The 23,432-nt window shown below is 37.2% G+C and overlaps 1 protein-coding gene across 1 annotated transcript in view; it reads left to right on the top strand.

Moving 5' to 3' along the window:
- The window catches only part of shank2b (SH3 and multiple ankyrin repeat domains 2b), a 122,148-nt gene that overhangs the window by 84,844 nt on the left and 13,872 nt on the right, over positions 1-23,432 (top strand). Inside the window, exons 15-17 of the mRNA XM_051099366.1 lie at positions 6,487-6,569; positions 7,768-7,892; positions 23,178-23,313. Of these exons, the coding sequence (XP_050955323.1) occupies positions 6,487-6,569; positions 7,768-7,892; positions 23,178-23,313 (344 nt within the window). The remainder of the gene's footprint in view (positions 1-6,486; positions 6,570-7,767; positions 7,893-23,177; positions 23,314-23,432) is intronic.

The raw sequence follows: 23,432 nt of genomic DNA, 5'->3' as shown, positions 1-23,432 counted from the left end.
ACGACGCAAAGAAGAACTCGATTCAGCCCGGTTTTCTGTGCGCAGACACCGATGCAGCGCCTCTCATGCAGCACACGAGTACTTTGCCTCTCATGAATGGAGAAATACACACAAAATGGTGTTAATTTGTCCAATTTGTACGAGTATGCATGTTAATACACTTGGTTACATCTTAGGAATTAGATACATTGTATCTATGCATTCGGTTTTAAAGGGACAGCAGCCTAATCAAGCAAAAAAAGAAAGACAGAAAATCACTCACTGCTCTTGACTGAATCTCTTTAGCAACTCAATACAGATTAATCTAAATTTATTTATATAAATAAATATGTCTGCTTGAAAGAATAAAGAGTGGTAAACAAGTTGTTATGAAGAATGCATAATGAGCCTATATAACCATTGGCATTTCATTAAAAAGAAGACCATGTTCTTGTTTCTTTATAAGTGGTTTAAGTTCATTTTAATATACAGGCATGTTGCATGTCACAGCAATTATATCTGTGTCTATCATGATAAAACCTTAATATCAAACCTATACAATGAGTTTCGTAATTTTAGAGAAATGCTTAATAAATGCATTACACTGTAACTAAACCCATTTGATTTTAGCTGACTAAATGTACTGTAGATTTAGAAATTTTTAATCTAAAACTAGATTAAAACTAAAAAATTTAGATGACTAAAATGTGACTACAACTAAATTTTAGTCACAATACTATGATTAAGACTAAATTAAAATTTGCGGTCAAAATTAACACTGCTGGAAACTGCAGTGATTCGGACAGGTGTTTTTTTTCAGTTTTGCAGAGACACGTATTTCCGATGAGCCTATGTTAATATAAGCTGTTTTTAGACTAATGAGAAAGTTCTAAAACTCACAGGATGTTTCATAGTACAATGACCTCTTATATGTCAAAAGATCAAAGGAATTTTGATTTCTCAGTTCATGACCCATTTAAATAATTGGTAATTACTTCCCTGTTTAGCACATTTTTTCATATTTCATATAATTTAGAAAATGTGGGGGTGGGGGGATAGCAGATTCTGTCTGGGCCTGGAGTTGGACTACTCTCAAAGTAATTTTATAGTAAACATGAAATTTTGAAGTAGAAAGACTGAAAATGTATTTTCTTGTAATACATACTTCAATAATCTGATTGATTTGTGATCCTGGATCACAAAACCAGTCTTAAGTAACACTGGTATATTTGTAGCAATATAAAATTTTATTTTATGCCAAAAATCATTAGGATATTAAGTAACGATCATGTTCTGTGAAGATATTTTGTAAATCTTATACCGTAAATGTATCAAAACTTAATTTTTGTATTAAATGTATTTTATTTTGGAAATATTTTGTAAATCTTCTACCGTAAATGTATCAAAACTTTATTTTTTTTCAAAACTTCAATATTTTTTTGCACCCTCAGATTCCAGATTTTCAAATAGTTGTATCTCTACCAAATATTGTTCTATCCTAACAAACCATATGTCAATGGAAACATTATTTATTCAACTTTCAGATGATGTATAAATCTCAATTAATAAAATCTACCCTTATGACTGGTTTTGTGGTCAAAATCACATTTATATCTTTAAAAAAAAAAAAAAATGTAACTAAGCTGTGATTTTTTTTTCTTAATTTTACTTTTTATATGCATTTGATTTACACCAAAAGACAACATTCCTTAAAAAAAAAAAAAAAAAAAATAATAAAGCATAAGCAAAGAAGAAAATTGAAAATGTCAATTAATCAATTATTTAAATGAGAAGTCCACTTCCAGAACAAAAATTGACAGATAATGTACTCACCCCCTTGTCATCCAAGATGTTCATGTCTTTCTTTCTTCAGCCATAAAGAAATTATGTTTTTTGAGGGAAACATTTCAGCATTTTTCTCCATATAATGGACTGGCATGGTGCCCCGATTTTGAACTTCCAAAATACAGTTTAAATGTGGTCTCAAACGATCCCAAATGCAGTTGTAAATGATCCCAGCCGAGGAAGAAGGTTCTTATCTAGCGAAACGATCGGTTATTTTCATAAAAAGTAATACAATTTGTATATGTTTTAATGTCAAATGCTCGTCTTGTCTTACTCTGCCTAAACTGTTTTTTTCATGACAGGGTATTTCGAAAAATTTCCATCTCACGTTCTCCCTCAACTTCAAAATCGCCTTATATCACTGTTTAACCTTTTTTGTTGAGGGCGTTTGATCTTCTTTGCATGTTCACTTTGCAAAGACTGGGTCGGTACTTCTGCAGTGATGTAGGATGATTTTGAAATGATTTTTGAAGTTGAGGGAGAAAATACGATCAGCGTTTTTCAACATTCCCTAACTGTCTTGAGCCAGAATACACAGAGTTCAGGAAGAGCAAGACAAGACGAGCATTTGAGATTAAACAGTATTTAAATAGTATTTTTTAATGAAAATAACTGATCGTTTCGCTAGATAAGACCCTTCTTCCTCGGCTGGGATCGTTAACAACCGCATTTGGGATCGTTTGAAGCCCCATTTAAACTGCTTTTGGAAGTTCAAAATCAGGGCAGTCCACTATAAGGACAAAAATGCTGAAATGTTTTCCTCAAAAAACATAATTTCTTTATGGCTGAAGAAAAAAGACATGAACATCTTGGATGACAAGGGGGTGAGTAAATTATCTGTAAATTTTTGTTCTTAAAGTGGACTTCTCCTTTAAGGCCAGATTCCTATAATGAAAAATTATTCTTGTGAGTGTATCAAAGTACAGCACGGTTCATCTGTTTACCTGCGCATCCTTTCGCAAAATGATAATTTCCCATAACTTTGCCGCCCCACTATGGTTTAACACAAAGCGCCGCACAAGCACATTGTTATTCACCGGGAAAAAAAGATTTGAAGTGTGTGAAAACTCTTTAAACGGCCGGTTATGTAAGCAACGCTCGAGCTTAGGGTCGTCACTGCGTGATGCAGACACTTTGATGGCATTTAAAAAAATAAATAAAAAACAGCTCTTTGACATTATAATGTCATTATATGTGGCTGTAAAATCTGTACATTTGAAAAAAATTGGCAGTGTGATTTTTAGTTGTTTTCTGTGTCCGGGAATCTTATTTTAAATGAGATTTTTTTTTAACAATAACATTTTAAGATATTGACCTTTAATAACCCTGTTATTTAAGGCTAATATGATGTGTTAAAAATGGAGTTTTTGTTGTACTATGAACTTTCCAACATTTGTCACAGGGTGTTAAAAAGACAAAAAAAGAGACAGATCCTCTCGCATCCGGCTACCATACTCCTACCCAGCTGACACACCCCTCGCTCCGAGCTGGTTGTCATGGAGACAGAGAATCCATGGCAATGCAGTGCAGGCTACTTCCTGCTGCAGGGAGCTTGAGTGACAGCCGTACAGAAGGACATGGGTGCTTTTAGGTGAACTTGTCACAGATACACATAAGACATCTGATAGTTTAGTCAGTCTTTTGCAGACATGCTGATTTTACACTCTAGATATTATGATTACTAAATTTGCAATTTCCAGTGTAAACTTTGTTAGGATAACAAAAATCCGAATGGATTTAAGATGCATGATTTAGTTTTTGTTAAACAGCTAATCCACACCGGTGTATAAACATCGCTCTGTGATGGACAGCGGTAACATTGTTTGAAATGAGATCACACACAGGTATAAATGCATTATGAGCAAATAATATTTCCAGGCTATTGAGCCTTTTCTAACAGGCCGGGATATTAATGACCTTGTTGCTCTGTGACATCGCCACAGTGTCCCCTTCAAAGCAGATTATGTTGCCATGACAACCATGCATCATTCCTCAGGAGTCAGCACTCTACCTTTTGAGCTCGAAGCTCTTTCAATATTTCAATAAGACTTTATCTCATAGTTTAAGACTGTGAGGTAAGTCAGTCAATCTTGCAATCACAGGTTAAGCTTATTTCGTCAATAAGCCAGGTAAAGTTTTTACAGGATTAGAAACACTTCAAGATCTTTTCGGGTGCATTTTAGGGCATAAAATTAATTAAAATAGAGCTGCTGTATTCATCAGTGATTATTATTTTAGGGTCTGATTCGTTATAGGGACACAGTCGAGATACAATGTGCTGTAAAATGAAATGGCACAGGCCACAGTCCCATTTCCTGATATGAATGAACTCAACGTACCAGGTGGAAATGAGACTCCAGCTCTTTGTGAGAGCTGCAGTTTGAGCAATTCGCTCCCTATTCAGTACCCCGGCTTGATTTCCAGGACTGGATTTAATACTTCGTCTAAAAGATAGTAAGCCCTCTTGTCCTTCAGGGAAAGAGAGATAGAACATTTGCTTTTCGGTGCTATCATATTCAAACAGCATATCTCTGGATATCTCCGGTGGCTTCTATGGTTGAACACTTTCAGTAATTGATCTGCTTGCTTGCGGCGTGTGTTTTGGGGAAGGATATTGATGGTGCTATGCGGGAAGTAACACTTAGTGTCACAAAGATGTTTTGGTGTCATTCAGGAGTAGACGACTAGAAATAGTCTAACAACAGACAAATAAATCAATTTTCTATCAGAAATTGGAATTAATAACTCATATTGCATTTGAAAAACTTTCAGAGTGAATTTCTCACCATTGTTCTAGGTGTTGACATTTTAAACTGAAATGTACTATATTAGCCCTACAGTTACAACATGAAATACTATTAAACCTATAACATCATACTTCTTTTACTTCTCACAAATGCGAGTTTATGTCTTGTATTTTGGACTTTATGACTCAATTTAACTCAACAATAACAAGTTTGTCCAAAAAAACACAAATGTGGGATATTGACCTTATTCTCCAAAAACTAAGCACAACACCATCTTTAGAATATTGTCTATGAACTTCCATTTGTGCGGTAGCTCTGTATATTTCTATGCCATTGCTGTCTAAGAGTAATTTAGCTGTTAAAGTGGATTTATGCATTGTGGAGTTAATGAAAAGTTGTCGTGAACATTGTAATGTTTAAAGCAAATGTGTTAACAAATGTCAAAAGACCAGGAAGATTTTAAAACGAGTGGTTCATTCATAAATCCATCAGATCACTGTGAAAATACAACCGGAAGACAGCAAACGCAGCGCTAAAAAGGGGTGGGGCTAAATAAGGTCAATAAACTCAAAAGAGAGAATGACAAGTTGATTTTTCTTATCAGAATTATGAGATATAATCTCGGAATTGTGAGAATAAAGTCAGAATTTTGAAATATAAACTCAAATTTACCTTTTTATTCTTTTATTCCATGGTTTTCATAGACTGCCACTTGAAAACGGTTATTTTCTGCCACCAAATAAGCTCCACCCACAAGGGGTTGCTACTTTAACACTGTTGACGTGGATTGTTTTTGATGTCCGCGGGTTGAATCGAGCACAATAACGTCATATTTCGTCCCTGAAATGCGAATTTACCAGGTGAACCCTGAAGAAAAAGTGTATTTTATCCCCTAGAACGCATTTGTTTTTTTTAATGGGGACCCCCCCTCGAAACGCCATTGGGCTAGATTTGAGTAGCAGTTGGGCGGGTTTTGTTGTGAAAATCTGGCAACCCTGCCGAATTGGTTTATTGGCGGAACTTAAAGACTGTAAGTTTAATCAAAAATTTAAATTTTGATTTCACGAGGACTTTAATATATAGTTAATAGCCTATCAATTTTTCTTTTTAAGAAGTCTATGAAAACTCATTAGGAAGTCTGTGTAAACACTTTATGAAATAATTGCATTTGATCATCTCTTATAATGTGTATATCTGTTCTGTTGAATTTGGCTTGATCTCGTCATGTGGTAACAGATTGCAGAGGGCATTAAGTGCGATTAGATTCTTATTTCCAGATATTCATTATTCACAAAGTACTAACATGATCGTTAACGTGAGCGTTAAGCAACCGAAATCGTTAAATTCTTTACGATTCCAATCTGTAACGGACACGCAAAATTATTTTTAGTCTCGCGCTCAGCCAAGGCCAGTGCGCGCGCACACATGCATGCATTCTTCGTCTCTCTTTCGCGCGCTCTCTCTTTCTCTGTGGCACTGTAAACCGTCTCTCTCTCACTCTCTCTCTTTCTCTCTCTCTCTCTCTCTCTCTCTCTCTCACTCCCTTTCTCTCTCTCTCTCTCTCTCTCTCTCTCCCATACCCATTCCTCCAAGATTACCGCTCATGTTTTCCTCTGGTGATTTTCATCCTTCATCTGGCGGTTATGTCTCTCGCTTACGACACGCTATCTCGCCGGCGACCGGGCCCTGCCTCTCTTAACCGGTGTCACAGCTCCTTCTTCGACAGATAAAGCCGGCGGTGAGCGTTTTTCAACGGTTACAACTCTCGTCACATCGCGCTGTTCGTCGCAAAAATGATTAATTCCGCTCAGCCGACGCCTGTCAGGATGAAGCATCACTCCGCGCGCGCGGCGGTGGCGATGATGAGGATGATAGGCTGTAATAACGGTCGTTATGCGCGGAATTTTCTCCACAGCGACTGCGTTATCAACGAAAAGACGGTCGTGCTGCAGAAGAAGGATAACGAGGGATTCGGGTTCGTGTTGAGAGGGGCGAAAGGTAGGGAAAAAAGACGGACCCCTCGTCGTCTCCGCCGCCTCATCATAACTGTTCCTCACTTCATGCTTTACACCCTGGAGAATCCAAACGTGTTGGTCCTTCATTTCACGCCATTTCTTATACCTCGCTCGTGTTGTCTTTTTTTGTGGTACCCCCTCACTTAACGTCATTTCTGTTGATTTCAAAGCGCGTCATGCTTCTGCGTGGCTTGAGCTGCATGAATTGCATCCATGTCAAGAACTTCTGAATTAATGCATCTCTTGGTGTCAGCGTGTCCATCACTTGACTGCGATGCATTTAAGTGGGCTTGTCAAATCTGTGAAGTGTAAACACAGACCCCCACCCACTCCCTGCTCCATGTGCTTGGCTTGTGTTTGACTGCATTAGGGCTCTGCTGGCACTTTGTCTGAAGGGCTTCCCGAGTCCAGCTGTTTCTTTCTGTGGCTAAAGTGTTTAATACACTCTCAAATCCTTCATAGAGACCTTTAAACACGCAGTGCATTAACTACTTAAGATAGACCCCAAAAGTCTCCCCCATCCACAGCTGCAATGCTTTCAGTCTCTAGTGCGCTACAGATCCCTTGAAGTTGCGAGTGGTGCACCGTGCCTGCTTTCTGCATCAGCTCTTGCGATGCCCCTCGTTCTGTCAGACTCCAGACCAATGCTTCTCCCCACACTGTCAGCGGTGACATCCATGCATGCATTTTCTCTGGTTATATAAACGTCCCAACTCCTGCATTCATTTTTGATTTGGTTGGATGGATGCATTGCAGCTTGCATCATGTATCATCGGACCAGATGCTCTTGTTTAGCCACACTCATTATCCATTGTGCTAGCAGGCACTCGTTTTCATAGGAATTGTATTTTTTTCACATCATCTATGTAAAAGCATGTTATTTTCAGCATGTTTTTGAGTAAAAGCAAGCTTAACCATGGACTAGAGAGGATTATAAATAATATATAATTTAAATTATATATATCTTTATATATATCTATCTGTCTATATATAAATACATGTATGTGTGTCTGTCTGTCTGTATTTTATGTATATATGTTATATATATGTTTTATCTTCATTGAAATGTTTTGTAGTCCAAGTTTAGGTTTAATCTGGGCCCATAAAACTACACAGTGTCTTTTGATGTTTACGATCTCTTTCCTTTGGTTCTGTCTTGTCTGGCACGGCCTGGATTTTAGCTGATACTCCCATTGAGGAGTTCACTCCGACCCCGGCATTCCCTGCTTTGCAGTATCTGGAGTCTGTGGACGAGGGAGGGGTGGCATGGAAAGCTGGCTTGAGGACTGGAGACTTCCTCATCGAGGTAAGAATACGATTGGGTTTCCGTAAGCTTTATGATTTGTTTTGGAAAGGCGCAGAAGCTGATGCTTGCTGAAGGGATGGAAAGGTCCCCGATCAGCTGGAAAGAGTGATGTCCGACCCATGCAGAGGACTTCATCTTGAGCTTGCTGCTGAATCATTCACACAGAGAATGTTTATGCACAGTCTGAGCTTGTGAATATGAGGAAAGGTCATGGTTACATCTTTAATGAGACAGAGGAGCTTAGAGACGCAGGAGATGAGCACTCCTGGAGAAAGCTGCGAACGCACAGAGGTCCGTCCTGTGCGGAAACTCAGTTTTCTGATGTCTCTGGAGCTCTGGGGTTGCATTTAAACGGCTAACCTTTGCATAGGCGATCTAGCTTATCTTTTTTTAATTCTCACTTTTAATGAATGAGGGTGTAACCTTGACACTCTGAATTCATTTGAAAGTTGAAAATGTCAGGCCGGTAATCACCCATCATAACTCTTTGTAGAAGTTGGGCTTTGAATTTGATAGTTGTCTGAGAGTGATCTTGCATTTATTGGATGTTGTAAATTTTTAATGCTTCGGAGGTACTTTGGATCTGTAACCTGTCAAGTCCAAAAAAAGAAGCAACGACAGCTAAGAAGTATTATGATAAGGGCTTTGACCATTTCAGTTTTTAAGCATCTTTCACTTTGGTTGGAGCAGCGAAATTATATTAATGGTGTGGCTCTATACATTTGGTATCTGCATAGCTACACATTTTTAAAACCGACTTCTTGTTAGGTTGTCTGAACAGTTGGCTTGTTGGTCATAAGCAAGCACAAGTCCTCAATCAGGTTAGGTTTATTCTCAGAACATGTTCTTGTGATCAAAAATAGCTAGAGTGAAGCATGATAAAATGTCTTGAGGAGTGTACAAATGCTTCATAGTAATTTTCTTGATATGTATGTGCAGAAGTGCTGCTTTGATGGCTTAATGGCTGTAGGTTTGGAGGCTTTATATTCCTATGATGCAAATCAGATTTTTTTGGAGCCAATATTCCAGTCTTCAGTGTCACATGATCCTTCAGAAATCATTCAAATATGCTGATTTGCTGCTTAAGAAACATTTATTATCATCAGTGCTGAAAACAGTGAAGTTTCAGAATTTGCTCACCCTCAGGATGTAGATGGGTTTGTTTCTTCATCAGAAAAGATTTGGAGAAATTTAGCATTACGTCGCTTTCTCACTAATGGATCCTCTGCAGTGAATGGGTGCTGTCAGAATGAGAGTCCAAACAGCTGATAAAAACACCACAATAATCTAGAAAAGTAATCCATACATCTTCAACCTGTCAGTTAACATCTTGTGAAATGAAAAAGCTGCGCGTTTGTAAAAAACAAATTCATCAAGATGCTTTTACTTCAAAATATAAGTCCTCATATCCACAATATTGCTTTCTCTAGAGAATCAGGTGAGAAATATGCTCAGAGCAAACACTGTTTACCAGCTAAAACTGTTTAAAACTGCTTTAAACAAATAAATTGGTAAATATTGATGTGAGAGGACAACATGGGATGGAGCTTTTCACTGGAGGAAGCATTAATATGGATTATGAAGTCACCCATTCGCTGCATATCCATTGGTAAGCAAGTGATGTAATGCTACATTTCTCCAAATCTGTTCCCATGAAGAAACAAACTCATCTACATATTGGATTATCTGAGGGTGCAATTTTAAGTAAATTTTCATTTTCGTGTGAACTATTCCTTAAGTACATTTGTGAAAACCATGATACATTATTTTCAAACACTCTTAAAAATAAAGGTAACTTTAAAAAAGGTTCTTCACAGCGATGCCATAGAAGAACCATTTTTGGTTCCACGAAGAACCATTCAGTCAAAGGTTTTTTAAAGAACCATATCTTCCTTACCTTTTTAGAATCTGAAGAACCTTCTTTCACCACAAAGAACCTTAGTGATTGTTAAAGGTTCTTTTATGCAGAAAAGGTTCTTCCATGGCATCGTGAAGCAACTGTTTATTTGTAAGAGTGTAGAGCAGCTTTATTCGAAAGATGCCTTTACTGTCACTTTTAATCACTAGTTAAATGACTAGTAAACCCTCCTGCCCATCCGTACTATAAATATGTAATGATGATGGAAGTTTATCTGCAAAACACCTGTCTCGGCCCCTCAGTTCTGGCTGAACTGATACTTCAGCAATGACTGACCATGAGACATGAAAAGCATTGGGAACGTCGTCCTCCTTTCTACATCAGCAAAATAAGTTCATTTGCATGCAAAATTCAAGAGAACACTCACTTTGTGTTAAAGCACAGAGAGCAGATCCAAGATCTCAGCACTGCATGGAAAAGCAGAGAAGGCAAGAATATGATTGGCTCTCGCAAGCAACGAAGATTTCAATAAATTATTAGCTTCTTACGGTAATCCAAGAGTCTAGAAGTAACTAAGCATGAATGTTTCAATGATAAAGCAGTGGAAGGTGCAATTTGATTATGTCATCTTGCAGGAAGTGTAACGTACGTTCTTACAATGCTGAACTAAGGACAGTTTTCGTATCTAATCCCTGATAGCACACATACATCACAGAGACATCTATTTGACGGCTGCATTTACATCTGGAAGACGTATTTTTTAGAGTGTTTGCTCATCTGCAATACATCTATAGGACGTTACTTATCAGATGTCAAATAGACGTCTATTAGATGTCTTTAAGATGTTTATGATTTAGAATATATGTAAAACTGACATCTTACAGACGTCTGTCAAACGTTTGTACAGCAAATGCTTTCCAGATCAAGTGATTTTTAACAGACATCTTGCAGACGTACAAGTGCTCTCTGGGATAGGTAGCTGATGTACTGCAGTGCGCTGAAACAATTTTAAATGCAATTTTGTGAAATGTTACTTATATTTAAAGGAATAGTTTATGCAAAAATGAAAATTATGTACTTTTCAATACAATATAATTTTATGCAAATACAAAAGTGTATTGTAACCACTCTTAAAAGTGACTTTCAGATCAAATTCCTTGTATTTTGATTTCAGATCAAAATACATTGTATTTGTATATGTAAAAAGCACAAAGGTTAGAATAACATTTCAAGAGCAAGAGCTAGTGTTTGTGTATATAAATTCATTCATCGTCTCTCCCCTCCTCGAATACCGTGGAAACAATAAACACGTTTTAATCGTCCAGTCGATGATATTGACCGTCAGTCCCTCAGGAGCCAAGCAAGCTTCACTACCCACATCAGGTTGAGACGCTGCCGTTTTGCTCTCTCACACTTTGGTGGACGGATGTGTTAGGTCCCAGGGACAATCTAGCCTTATGGACAGAGCACTCGCAGAGAACTTGACCCGGTTTTTACTTTACGTTGAAGACGAAAGCTTGCAGTAAATTTGATAGGGATGCAAATATCTCTTTCAAAAACCATATTTGTTCTACCTTCTGTGACCTGCACCAGATATCAAATAGCGAATTCTCACTCCTACATTTCCTGGAGCTTTCAGGAGTCAATGAATTAATCTTATATCCTATGAGAAACTCTAAGAAACGGTGTAGCTTATGAAGGGTGTTAGTGATCAACCAGGAAGCTACAAAATAGAATGATGGATTTACTGAAAATACATCTACACCCACTTGCCCTTGGTGTGTGGGCACGAGTATCTCTCTTTCTCTTTACTCTCATCTGATCGCATTTCTGCATTTTAAAAAAGAAGTGTGTGCTGTTATCCGGCTGCTGGAAAATATAATCATGCATGTGGTGCATAAAACCATGTTTGAGTGAATTTTTAATAATTATATCAGGCTATTTCATTAACATGCATTGCATAACATCTAATCTGACACAGAATGCATCTGCTGCTTTAAAACTATTTTAGTGGTTCAAAGAAGCAGTATTTTTGTTTCTTGTAAATATTTTGCACTGTCATGCTGGTTAAAAAAAGTCTTGACGTCATGAAGATGTAATTGCGGTTATGCAGCTCAAAAGATTGCTAACATTAAATGTGACGGCTGGTTGATGTGTTTGTTGACGGTTGGACATCTTTCCTCGTCTGTAATGCTTTCTCTCCAGAATGTTCTGTGTGCACAGAGAGAACCAGCAGGGAGGAAGTCTGTGGACTGTAGGAGATGCCTGCGAGCGTCCTCATGGCCTGATAACCGTACAACCTGTCACCAAAACCTGCTCCTCACACACTGCGAACCAAGTATAGCGCGTTTGTGACATTAAATGTAAAATTCACCATTTGGAACGTTGTTCAATTTCCATTTTTAAGCAATATAGAATATTTTACAGTACATCACGGAATAGATCTTCCTATTTTTAATATTTCCAAAATAACAGAATCTAGTGATGTTACTGACCTTCCTCATGCGTGTATGTGATGGTCCAGGTCTCATGTTGTAACACAGAGCAACGGTTGCCTAGCAACGGCACCAGCATTGTGTCTGAGCGCAGTGATGAAAGCGAGGTAGCGGTTTGAGGTTTTTTTTTTCCTTCGTTGGAGTGCAGCACTGGGCCGCATGTAAACATTTCTTTTCCTGTTTGTATTGATATAAAAATACACCTCCATAATGGATTCCAATACCTGAGTGCTTGGATTTCAGGGGCGAATGACTCTATTACATGGTAGAAATTAGCTCTCATGGTTGTTTAGGCATGCATGTAACTGCAATATGCTATATGATGGTTTCCTCCTGAGAGGCTGGTTTTCTCCATTTTGGCTCTGTGAGCCTGTTAAAGAAGTTTTTACATTGTGAGATGGTGCTTTGGCTTGAAAATATCATTAATTACTCATTGTCATTAATGTCATTAATTACTCACCCTCATGTTGTTACCAACAAATTAAGATATTTCTGATGAAATCCAAAGGGTTCTCTGACCCTGCATAGACAGCAATGACACTGACACATTCAAGGCCCAGAAAGGTAGTGAGGACATTGTTAAAATAGTCCATGTGACATCAGTTGTTCAGCCGTAATATTATTAAGCTACGAGAACACTTTTTGTGTCCAAAAAACCCCAAAATAACAACTTTATTGAACAATTTACGTGAGTACCACAACATATGTGTTTTTAACTATTTAAACAATGTCCTTACTACCTTTCTTGGCCTTGAATGTGTCAGTTGCATTGCTGTCTATGCACGGTCAGAAAGCTCTCAGATTTCATCTAAAATATCGTAATTTGTGTTCTGAAGATGAACCTTCGTTAACATGATGTTAAGTAATTAATGACAGAATTTTAATTTTTCAAACTTTCTGTTCATCAGTACTAAAAAATGTATGGTTTCCACAAATGTATTAAGCAGCAGAACTTTTTTCACGGTTTATAATAATAAGAAATACTTCTTGAGCAGCAGATCAGCATATTAGAATGATTTCTGAAGGATCATGTAAAACTGAATAGCTGCTGAAGTTTAGCTTTGCCTTCAAATTAATGACATGAAAATGAAAATTTGTAGCAATAGCCAAAAAAACATTGTATGGGTCAAAATTATGTAAAAAAATACTTGTAAACGAACCAAAAACAGGAAGTAAGGACAAGATGTGACATTATGCAACATCATTTCATGAAGGGAACAAGCAGTGTGTCCAAAACAAAATGAGCAGAGGGCAAATGCGGAGCAACGAAGAGTTAAAGCCTTTTATGAGCACTTTGTGAGTTCGCTGGTGGTGAAAATAAAATCATATACATGCAAAAGTGAGCATGCTTAGTCCAGCAGATGGCATTAGATGTATTCGACTTGGTGAATGGGCATTTTGATGTCATACACCAACAGCACCGCTTGAAGTCGAACACACTTTTTCCTTTTGTTTGGAGTGTTCGGTGAATTCCATAACGAAATGTACTTTGTTCAACCTGATCAGACAAGTTGTGAACGTATCACTATGCCTCTAGTTTCGGTATCTATAGGTTTACTGTCAAAATTGCCAGTGTGAACGCTAAGCGGACCAGGACCAAATGTAGCATTTTCCTTTTTGGTCCGGACCAAATGAACCAAACAAACCGAACTACAAGTGTGAACACCCCCTTAGAAGTATTTGGTCCTTGTTGCATTCATATTTAATTCAAACTACACCAAAGTTTGGAAGTGGATTAAAACCCATCTCTTTACCAGTCTCAGTCTGCTTGTTTGGTGCGCACCACAGTTCGTATGGCAGAATTCACACTTGGGCCCTGTGCCAGATGAAACACTTCATGTGCACTTTTGGTCTCAATGGCCGCTGCATGCGTGTGTCTGTTAAGTCCACAAGATCATAGGGTGTCCTGTTTATCATTTTTGTGTTTAAATGAGTGCTCACAAATGCCCCCTTTGTGCCCGCTACGCACCCTCGATACGCACAGGGGCAAGCTCCACAGCTGACTTCTACGCGACAGTCAAAGCGGCATTAGGTCACAAAAGTGCGGACTCAGAGGAAGACTGTGAGGGTTTAGGGTGCCATTTGGGACAAAGCCTTACTCAAATGAACCACACTCATAGAGCAACCTGACTTTCTTTTAATTGAACCAAACATGACAAGTATGAACACACACTAAATTAAAGTACCATTTGAATTATTTGATTTAATAATGATGCCAGTAAAACTGGCTTTATGTTTTGTAAGGCTTGCACTAGGGATATTAAAAAACCTTAAATGCATCAGGCATCCATCTACTTCCTGTGTGGACAAGTTTTATGCGGTATAACTCAGTTATATATCCCTCAGTTATATGCAGGATTTTTACATTTTAAATAATTATGTTATGCAACTTAATACAAGTTGTATATAATTTTATTATTATTTTTTATCTAACCGCTGTCCAGAAATGCTGTTTAGAGTGTGTTTAGACATCCACTTTATCTTTAATGGAAATTCTATAAAGTCTCAGTGAGTCTTTCACACTATCTTGTGTTTAATCTCCTCTATAGAGGACTTGACCACAGAGGTCTTATCATATAACCTCTCTTTAAGTACAGGCCGGGCCAAGCCGATAACTGTGCTGCTATCGTAGAGCAATGCAGACAGGAAAATGGATGAGGCTTAAGTGTGTGTGTGTGAGTGAGTGTGAAGAGTACAGATCCCCTGTACTCTTCATAATTATCCCCACTCAAGACAAAAGTGCGCCCTCCTTTCCGGAAAGTATCAGGAAGAGGGAGATTTCATTTGAAGGGATAGAGTTTTATCTGGGCTGGATGATTGCCCTCTGACAACCTTCTGTAAATCTCTAAATCAGGCCAGAGGTGCAGTGATTGCAAGCTCTCTAGGCCGCATTAGAGAGTGTGATGTTGACGTTGGGTCATGCTTGGTAATGATAGTGGATTTGACTTGGGGATTAAGAGAGATGGGAGCTATGTGAATTCGTTGACTTGTATGATTTTTTTTTTTTTTTGAATGTGTGATTTTTTTTAATTATCAGCAAGGGCCTGGTTAGGCCGATTTTTGGAGCACATAATGCCAGGGCTTATTTTTTCCAATCCAAACAGTAGGACTCTATTTATTTATTTATTTATTTATTTATTTTATTTTTATGCCAGCTTACAAAAGTATTAAACGGTTATGCATATTTTTCAGCTGTACAGATGCCTAATCTGATGCCTGATTTTGATTGAAGTGTATAACATTTTCTATCAGAGAATTTTTTATTTGAAAAGTGTGTATATGAACCATTCTACAGAATACAGAGATAGAAAATGTCTTTATCCAATACAATTGTATGTATGCAAATTTTATAATATCGAAGGTACACATTTCTAGTAATTGTGCAGTTAATTCTCATATTGTATTTTCAAAAAGTTTTTTTCCTCTCCCCAAATTTGTCACTACTAAAACACAGGAATAATTATAATTTAATTAGAAGGGTTAAAATGACCTATCTACATTGTAAATATATATTTTTTGCTATTCTATTACATAACATTTAGTTAAATCAATAATAATTACATTTCCAACAATATTTCAAGTGTTATTTGTGAGATTTGTTGTATTTTGAATCCATTTTTTCTTTGTAAAGGCAAAAAGTTGATCATACAGATTTCAAAGTTGAGGATTCATAATTTATATGAATATACATTGAACCAAAAACTCATAACATCTTAGTGGATAATTCAGTTTACTTTATTTTTTCAACGAAACATCCCATGTTTCGGTAGTAACAGTAATGCTTGGTTACTGAATTTTAACTTACATACTAAAACACTACTAAAACATACTAAAATGCAAGAAGAATGCATAACTGTACTTTTTTTTTTTTTATTTCCCCCAAATAAAGGATTATGTGTACCGTTTTGTCACTACCAAAACAAACAATGATGACATGGCTGTTTCGGTAGTGACAATTTTATGGGATAACACCCAAAAGATGCCCAAAAGATGTCAAGAATCAAAAACATACTTTTAAAAACAATAATGGAAAAAAATACAGAAATGATTTCAATATCATTGTCATAAGTTGCAATTTAGAGGTTAGGGTTTGGGACAGCGACCTCCCAATTAAAAGTACCCAATAAATGATGATTTTATATATATTTTAAGCTTACTGATATTTTAAATGTTATTGTGGGTTTCAGTAAATAATGGATCTTTGCAAACATCTAAGATTTGAATACTTAGATGCTTTTTAAATGTGTTTTTTGTTTGTGGGACAGCAGTTTGCACCAGTTCTGTAGAATGGCCCATATATATCAGACATAAACATATATCAAATATCTAATCTTTTTTTATTCTGTTTACATTCATATATTGCTTATATATGCATGTTATTTTTTTATTTAAAATTGAAATGTATTTTCCACTCATAAGACACAAGTGGTCTTAAATTTGCTTATGTTTTAGGATTATTACATGCACATGTTTGCACCCCTTTTTTTTTTTTTTTTTGCTTTTTTATACAGCAGACAGGAGTGTAGGTAAGATGAGGGTATTGGATAGGGACGTGACATAGGCTCAAACCCAGGTCCCTTAAGGCTAACATTGTGCCAAATTGCATTATTTTCAAAACCTGCTTCAAAGAACCTCATAAATAATGTTTTCCATGTCTTCTTCTATAATATATAACATTAGTTTAGATGTTCTGTGTGCTGGTCTGTAGACGAGTGGTTCTTGTTTTTGTATAGATTAAAATAGTAAAAGTCTTCCCTTTTCCATGCATCCTCACTGTTCTGTTACTACTAGTTAGTGTCTTCAGTCTATGTGGAGATACCTGGAGGGGGTCTCCTAGTTCACAGAGTGGCATTATGTAACCACAAGGGTGAACATGGATAGACTGTTACATAATCGCTTAGTGAGCAAGTATATATATGAGTGTGTGTGTGTATGTGTGTGCGTGCAGTACACATCTTTATTCTTCTGGAAGTGACCAGATGTGACACAAAATCATCCTTTATGAAATATGGAGGTCCCTGTAGATTCTCTGTCACACAGACACACACTCCCAAGTTGGATGAACAGCACGTGAACACACACACACAGAGACAATCTCTAAGGTCCATGAATAGAACAGCAAGCATAAATAGTGTGATGCATCTGGGGACTGCAGAGAAGCAATGAAATTCATTTGGTTTATGAGTTCCTTTTTTTTTTTTTACATGTGCATTGAGACAATGTGACCAGAACGACCCTGAGCAGAACTGATATGATTAGCCAAATGGAAGGCTTATCGTTTTATGGTTTATTTCCTGTGTGCTGACTCTGTGCAGAGGATAACCGCCTGCTAATTTCATCAGATTTTAATCAAGTGTGGGCTGCTCACCACATGTCACACACATCCATCAGTCAAGATCTGTGCGTGCGTGTCGTGTTTCTATGTCTGTTATTGCGCTGTGAAATCACAAACGGTTATAATCAATGCAAAACTGGTGTTTGGTGCGTTTACATGTGTATGTGTAAAAAAAGAACATCCACAGTTTTGCATCCCAAGCTGTCTTTAACCTGATTTTGGTTTCGTGACACAGAGACTCAGATCAGCATGGTTAGCTCTTAAAGGGATAGTTCACCCAAAAATGAAAATTTTGTCATTGATTACTCACCCTCGTGTCGTTCCAAACCCCGTAAGACCTTCGTTCATCTTCTGAGCAAATTAAGATATTTTTAATGAAATCCAAGAGCTTTCTGACCCTGCATTGACAGCAATGCAACTACCACGTTCAAGGCCCAGAAAGGTAGTAAGGACATTGTTAAAATAGTCCAAATAGTCCATCGTTAAAGTCATTTTTAGAATGCTGTTTCATGCATGAGACACTGCAGGAGACGCAAGTGTAACAGTCAAACGTATCCATGTTTACATAGAAAAAAACTATGCAAAAGCAGCGCAATCGCATAAAAAACCTGTGAAGAACTGCTACTATATGTCTGATATTTCATGATTGCATCATGATGACAGGCTGAAAGCTGCTGTTCATTGTTTTTACAGAAAATTTATGGTTAATAGTCTACTGGAGTTATACCATCAGTCATTTTGAATTTGAATTACCTTGACTTTTGAGATTTTTTTTAAAGCATTTTCCTTGTATTATTTATTAACATATAATAAGAAAAGCTTGTAGAAGAGTAGTTCATGCATCTTTTCTGCAAAGATATTTAACGAATGTTTAAACAGTTACATCATGTTGACAACTTCACGTGTGTTGTACGTGGAATAGAATTTTCTTTAACTAGAGGGTTAATAAAGAAGTTACTTGAATCATGTTGTAGTTACATTTTCAAATTGACCAGTTAAAAATCTTTCTGAAAAAAATTGCAATTTTAATTTTTTGTCATATCGCCCAGCCCTATTACATAGTATATGCATAGTATATAAAAATATTACATTTTGATTGCTTTAGTTTTTTTTTTTCTGAGGTAGCTCATCCTTCTTCAAATGCTCACATGATCCATTTTCACAGTTTCTTTTTTTGTTTTCCATAGAAAAAGTCAGGTTTGAATCTCTATAAAAAAGAACCTTTAACATTCATGGAACCACAGAAGGTTTTTTCCAAAACCACAAAAGGTTCTTCATAGTGGAAAACATTCTGTAGATTATTAAAATGTATTGTATACTTTGAAAAAAAAAACGTTCTTCTATAAATTTTCATGGAAAGGTTATTTGAGTAACCTAAAATTGATCTTCTGTGGCATTAGGCCCTTTCGCACCACATAGACGCAGTGATCAGAGCTGTTTTTGTTGTGTTTCGTGGGTTTTGTTATAATGGAGATGGAATATAAACAAACAATTTACACGATTAAAAGAGCACGAAAATCTGACTAAATCTCCCATGACAATTAGCAGTGTTACATATCATCGAGGCTGAGAAAAGAACACAACTTTGCAGACAACAGGTAGCTAAATGCCGTTATTATCACTGCTTTCCATGTTCATGGAGTAAATATTTTTACACTGCTTTTTAAAAATGCCAGGTAGCCGGTGTTTCGTACAGTATGTGTTTGGCTAATCAACATACACTTCTGTCACTGGTCGTTCCTGTAGAACTGTTTTAGACCCTACTCTGAAGTAAAAGCTAATATACTTTCCTCAAACAAAGTTCCTAGAACTAAAAAAAATCTTAGTTCCTGCAGTGTGAACATCCGGCAATATTTCTAGAAACTATGAAAAGGTTCCTCTGGTGCGAAAGTCCCTATTGCTGTGAAAACCCCATGGAACCTTTATTTTTAAAGGAAAAGTCCACTTCAAGAACAAAAATGTACAGATAATGTACTCAACACCTTGTCATCTAAGATGTTTATGTCTATCTTTCTTCAGTCGTAAAGAAATTATGTTTTTTGAGGAAAACATTTCAGCATATTTCTCCATATAGGGGACTTCTATGGTGCCCAGAGTTTGAACTTCCAAAATGCAGTTTAAATGCGGCTTCAAATGATCCTAAATACAGTTGTAAACTGATAATACAATTCATATGTCAAACACTCGTCTTGTCTTACTCTGCCTGAACAGTTTTTTTCCAACTCCCATCTCATGTTCTCCCTCAACTTCAAAATCACCCTATATCGCTGTTTTACCTTTTTTTTGTTAAGAGTGTTTGATCTTGAGGATTTTAAAAATGATTTGAAGTTGAGGGAGAAAATACGATATTTTTTGACATACACTGTCTTGAACCAGAATACACAGAGTTCAGGCAGAGCAAGGCAAGACGAGCATTAGAGATTAAAAAGTATTTAAATTATATATTTTTAATGAAAATAACCAATTGGTTCGCTAGATAAGACCCTTCTTCCTCGGCTGGGATTGTTTACAACCGCATTTGGGATCATTTAAAGCCGCATTTAAACTGCATTTTGGAAGTTCATTCTCGGGGCACCATAGCAGTCCATTATATGAAGAAACATGTTGAAATGTTTTCCTCAAAAAACAATTTCTTTACAACTGAAGAAAGAAAGACATAAACATCTTGGATGACAGGGTAAATACATTATCTGTAATTTTTTGTTCTGGAAGTGGACTTCTCCTTCAAGAGCATACATGAGGGCAGATGAATGATAACAGAATTTGCATTATTTACTCACCTTCATGTTGCTTCAGACCTGCAACAATAACTCATACTGACCACAGGCTGTCAAGGACAAAAAAAAAAACACTACAAAAGTAACATTAAAGTAGTCCACGTGATCAGATATGACGCTATAGGTTGCTTTCTGTCTACTAGTAACAAACCTGCAAGATGTTTCTTCAAAATTATCCCTTAGGAGAAAAGAGCATACATGTTTGGAACAACATGAGTGTGAGTAATGAATGACCGATTATTCCATGTCCTAACACAAAATCAGGTTCCTGTGCTAACGGCTCAGCTTGGTTGGATTTGGCTCGGTTCCAGCATAATGAGATTATCAAGATGAAGTGGCCATGCTGAGATTGTGCTGTTTTGTGAGCTTTATCTACATCTGGTCCCAGCACTTCCTAAATGAGCCCAAATCTCATTACCAGTGTGTGACATGCCGAGAGACTGGAGGTCAGTGAGAATGCTGGGAAATCTGTGCCCACCCTCCTCCTCTTCCTCCAGCACTTACCAAAAACTAGAGCACTGCAAAAATCTGCACCGCCATGAGTTGCGATTACAGCTCGTGATTCACAGAGCTTTCTCTCTCTCTTTGCTTCTCAATCGCTCTAAATTTACATCATCTGTCATAAGGTCAAGCTCGAAGATGTAATGCAGAGTTATTTTGTCTTCTGGGGCCTTCTGGAATGCGCAGTATGAAAATCCACAACAGGGAGAGATGTAGAAAAGATAACAGTGATTGATGTTCAACGCTGTTACTTTTTTTAAACAGACCTGGCTCTCCATGTGGGCCTTTCACTCCTGATTCTGCATTGATTACGGCTTGCTTTCTAACTTCAGCTAATTGGAACAAATGGTAATATCGCTCTCATACCATCACATACGTAGTCCCTTGCTCTCCATCACACTCGCAGCATTTATGAATCACACAAACACACATGATGGAATAAAAGGAGCAGCTCAGCTCTCTTCGTCATGAAGACGACTTCGGCTCCTCGGCTGTTTCCTAGGTTACCCAAGCTTATTCACGTAACCTTTTCTTCGGTAAAAGGCATACTCTAAAATCTCTCCAAACGTGTCTCTCTCATTTTCTCTCTGCTGATCTGTTTCGTAGTGCCTGTGTTTCTCGTTTTGCTTGAGAAATGCCACAGGAGCAGGGGTGTCTCTCTAATTTGCCTGCAGTGCCTTTTATTTGACGATTTATATCAAAGCATATCAACATCTTATCGTAGGCATTAGTGCTGCTTGCTAAGGCGACTATCGCTATTGCTATTGCTTGAAATTGAGGTTGAGCTTGATTGGGAATGACAGTTGTGATTGTCAAATAGTATGGCATGTTAAGGCTAGGTGTAATACTACTTTTCTACAAATTCAGCTGATTTTTGACTCAGGTCAGTAAGCTACCCTAGCAACCATTCTGAACACCATAGCAATGACTTTGCATCCACCCACAACATCCTGGTGTGAGTCTTGCACAAGCAAGCGCTGCTCAGTTTTCTTCAGAAAATTAAAAAATACAGTATTGTTTCCAAACATTCTGTGATCTGAAGTTGTAAGCTGGTAACTCATGTCAACAAATATAATTTTTAAAACTCTTCAAATAGTTGTGGGAGTTTGTGCTCCACTTTCCTGCAGCAAGAGCAAGGTATGCTTTTTAGTCTGGTTGGAGTCATTGGACTTTACACCTTTGTTGAAAAGAGATGTGGAAAAATATCTGGTGATGAATGTTGCATATATATCAACGGTTATCGCCACTTGCAAATCGTTCCTGCTATAGCTGAATGTGATTCAGTTTGCCAGTAATGGCTCAGTGGCAGATTGAATGTCCCACTTAAACATTTAAACTCCAATTTGATTTATAGCCCTCTGATGCCTTTACAATGACAGCTCTCCCTTGAATTGTGACTGTTTAAGTGTATATGAAGAAAATGTATGAGGAAAAGGGTCATTTAAAAACATATTGTGAATAAAATAATGGTCTGTGTTGGTTTCAGTAGGGAAATGAATGAGGTTTTGATAGATGGGTTTCAACAAATGTAGTGGGCTTAGTGTAATTTTAGTGTTGATGCTTGTTCTGTGGTATCGCTCAAAATCAATTTACTCCACTATGATGTTTTATACAGAAGTTAAATGAAAATTGTGAGTTTTGTGGGCTTTTAGTCTGTCTGAGAGAATTGAGGACATATTTATGTTAGTGCACTTCTAAAATTTGATTATATCAAGCATTTAAACAGTACAGCTTCTTTGACAGTTGACCCAAAAATTAAAATTCTGTCATTATTTACTCACCCTCATGTCTTTAAAAACCTGTAAGACCTTTGTTCATCTTCAGAACACAAATTGAGATATTTTTGATGAAATTCAAGAGCTTTCTGACCCTGCATAGGCAGCAACACAACTGACACGTTCAGTGTACAGAAAGGTAGTAAGAACATTGTTAAAATGGTCCATGTGACGTCAGTGGTTCAACCGTAATGTTATGAAGCTATGAGAATATGCACGTCGAAGACTGACAGGGAAGAGAACAAATTGTTGAATAAAGTCACTGTTGTTTTATCTGTGCACAAAAAGTATTCTTGTAGCTTCATAACATTACGGTTAAACCATTGATGTCACATGAACTATTTTAACAATGTCCTTACTACCTTTTTTGGGCTTTGGACGTTTCAGTTGTATTATTTTCTATGTAGGGTTTGAAAACTCTTGGATTTTATCAAAAATATCTTAATTTGTGTTCTGAAGATGAACAAAGGTCTTAAGGTTTGGAACGACATGATTTGACAAATTATCGCTTTGTAACATGCTAAATTGTCCTTTTTTTTTATAGGTGAACCAGGACAATGTCGTCAAAGTGGGCCACAAACAAGTGGTCAACATGATTCGTCACGGCGGCAACCACTTAATTATCAAAGTGGTGACGGTCAGTCGAAATCTTGACCCTGATGACACGGCTCGAAAGAAAGGTAAACGTCTTGATTTATTCAGGATTTCTTGACTACCTAGGCTATGAAGAAACACGTTTGAAGCAGACAAAACTCCTTTCATGTAATTCTAACCATTGCTTTTCCATAATGCTAATGGT

This window comes from Labeo rohita, chromosome 25 (assembly GCF_022985175.1).
Source record: "Labeo rohita strain BAU-BD-2019 chromosome 25, IGBB_LRoh.1.0, whole genome shotgun sequence".
Classification (NCBI taxonomy): domain Eukaryota; kingdom Metazoa; phylum Chordata; class Actinopteri; order Cypriniformes; family Cyprinidae; genus Labeo; species Labeo rohita.
This window is presented reverse-complemented; position numbering and strand designations above follow the sequence as displayed.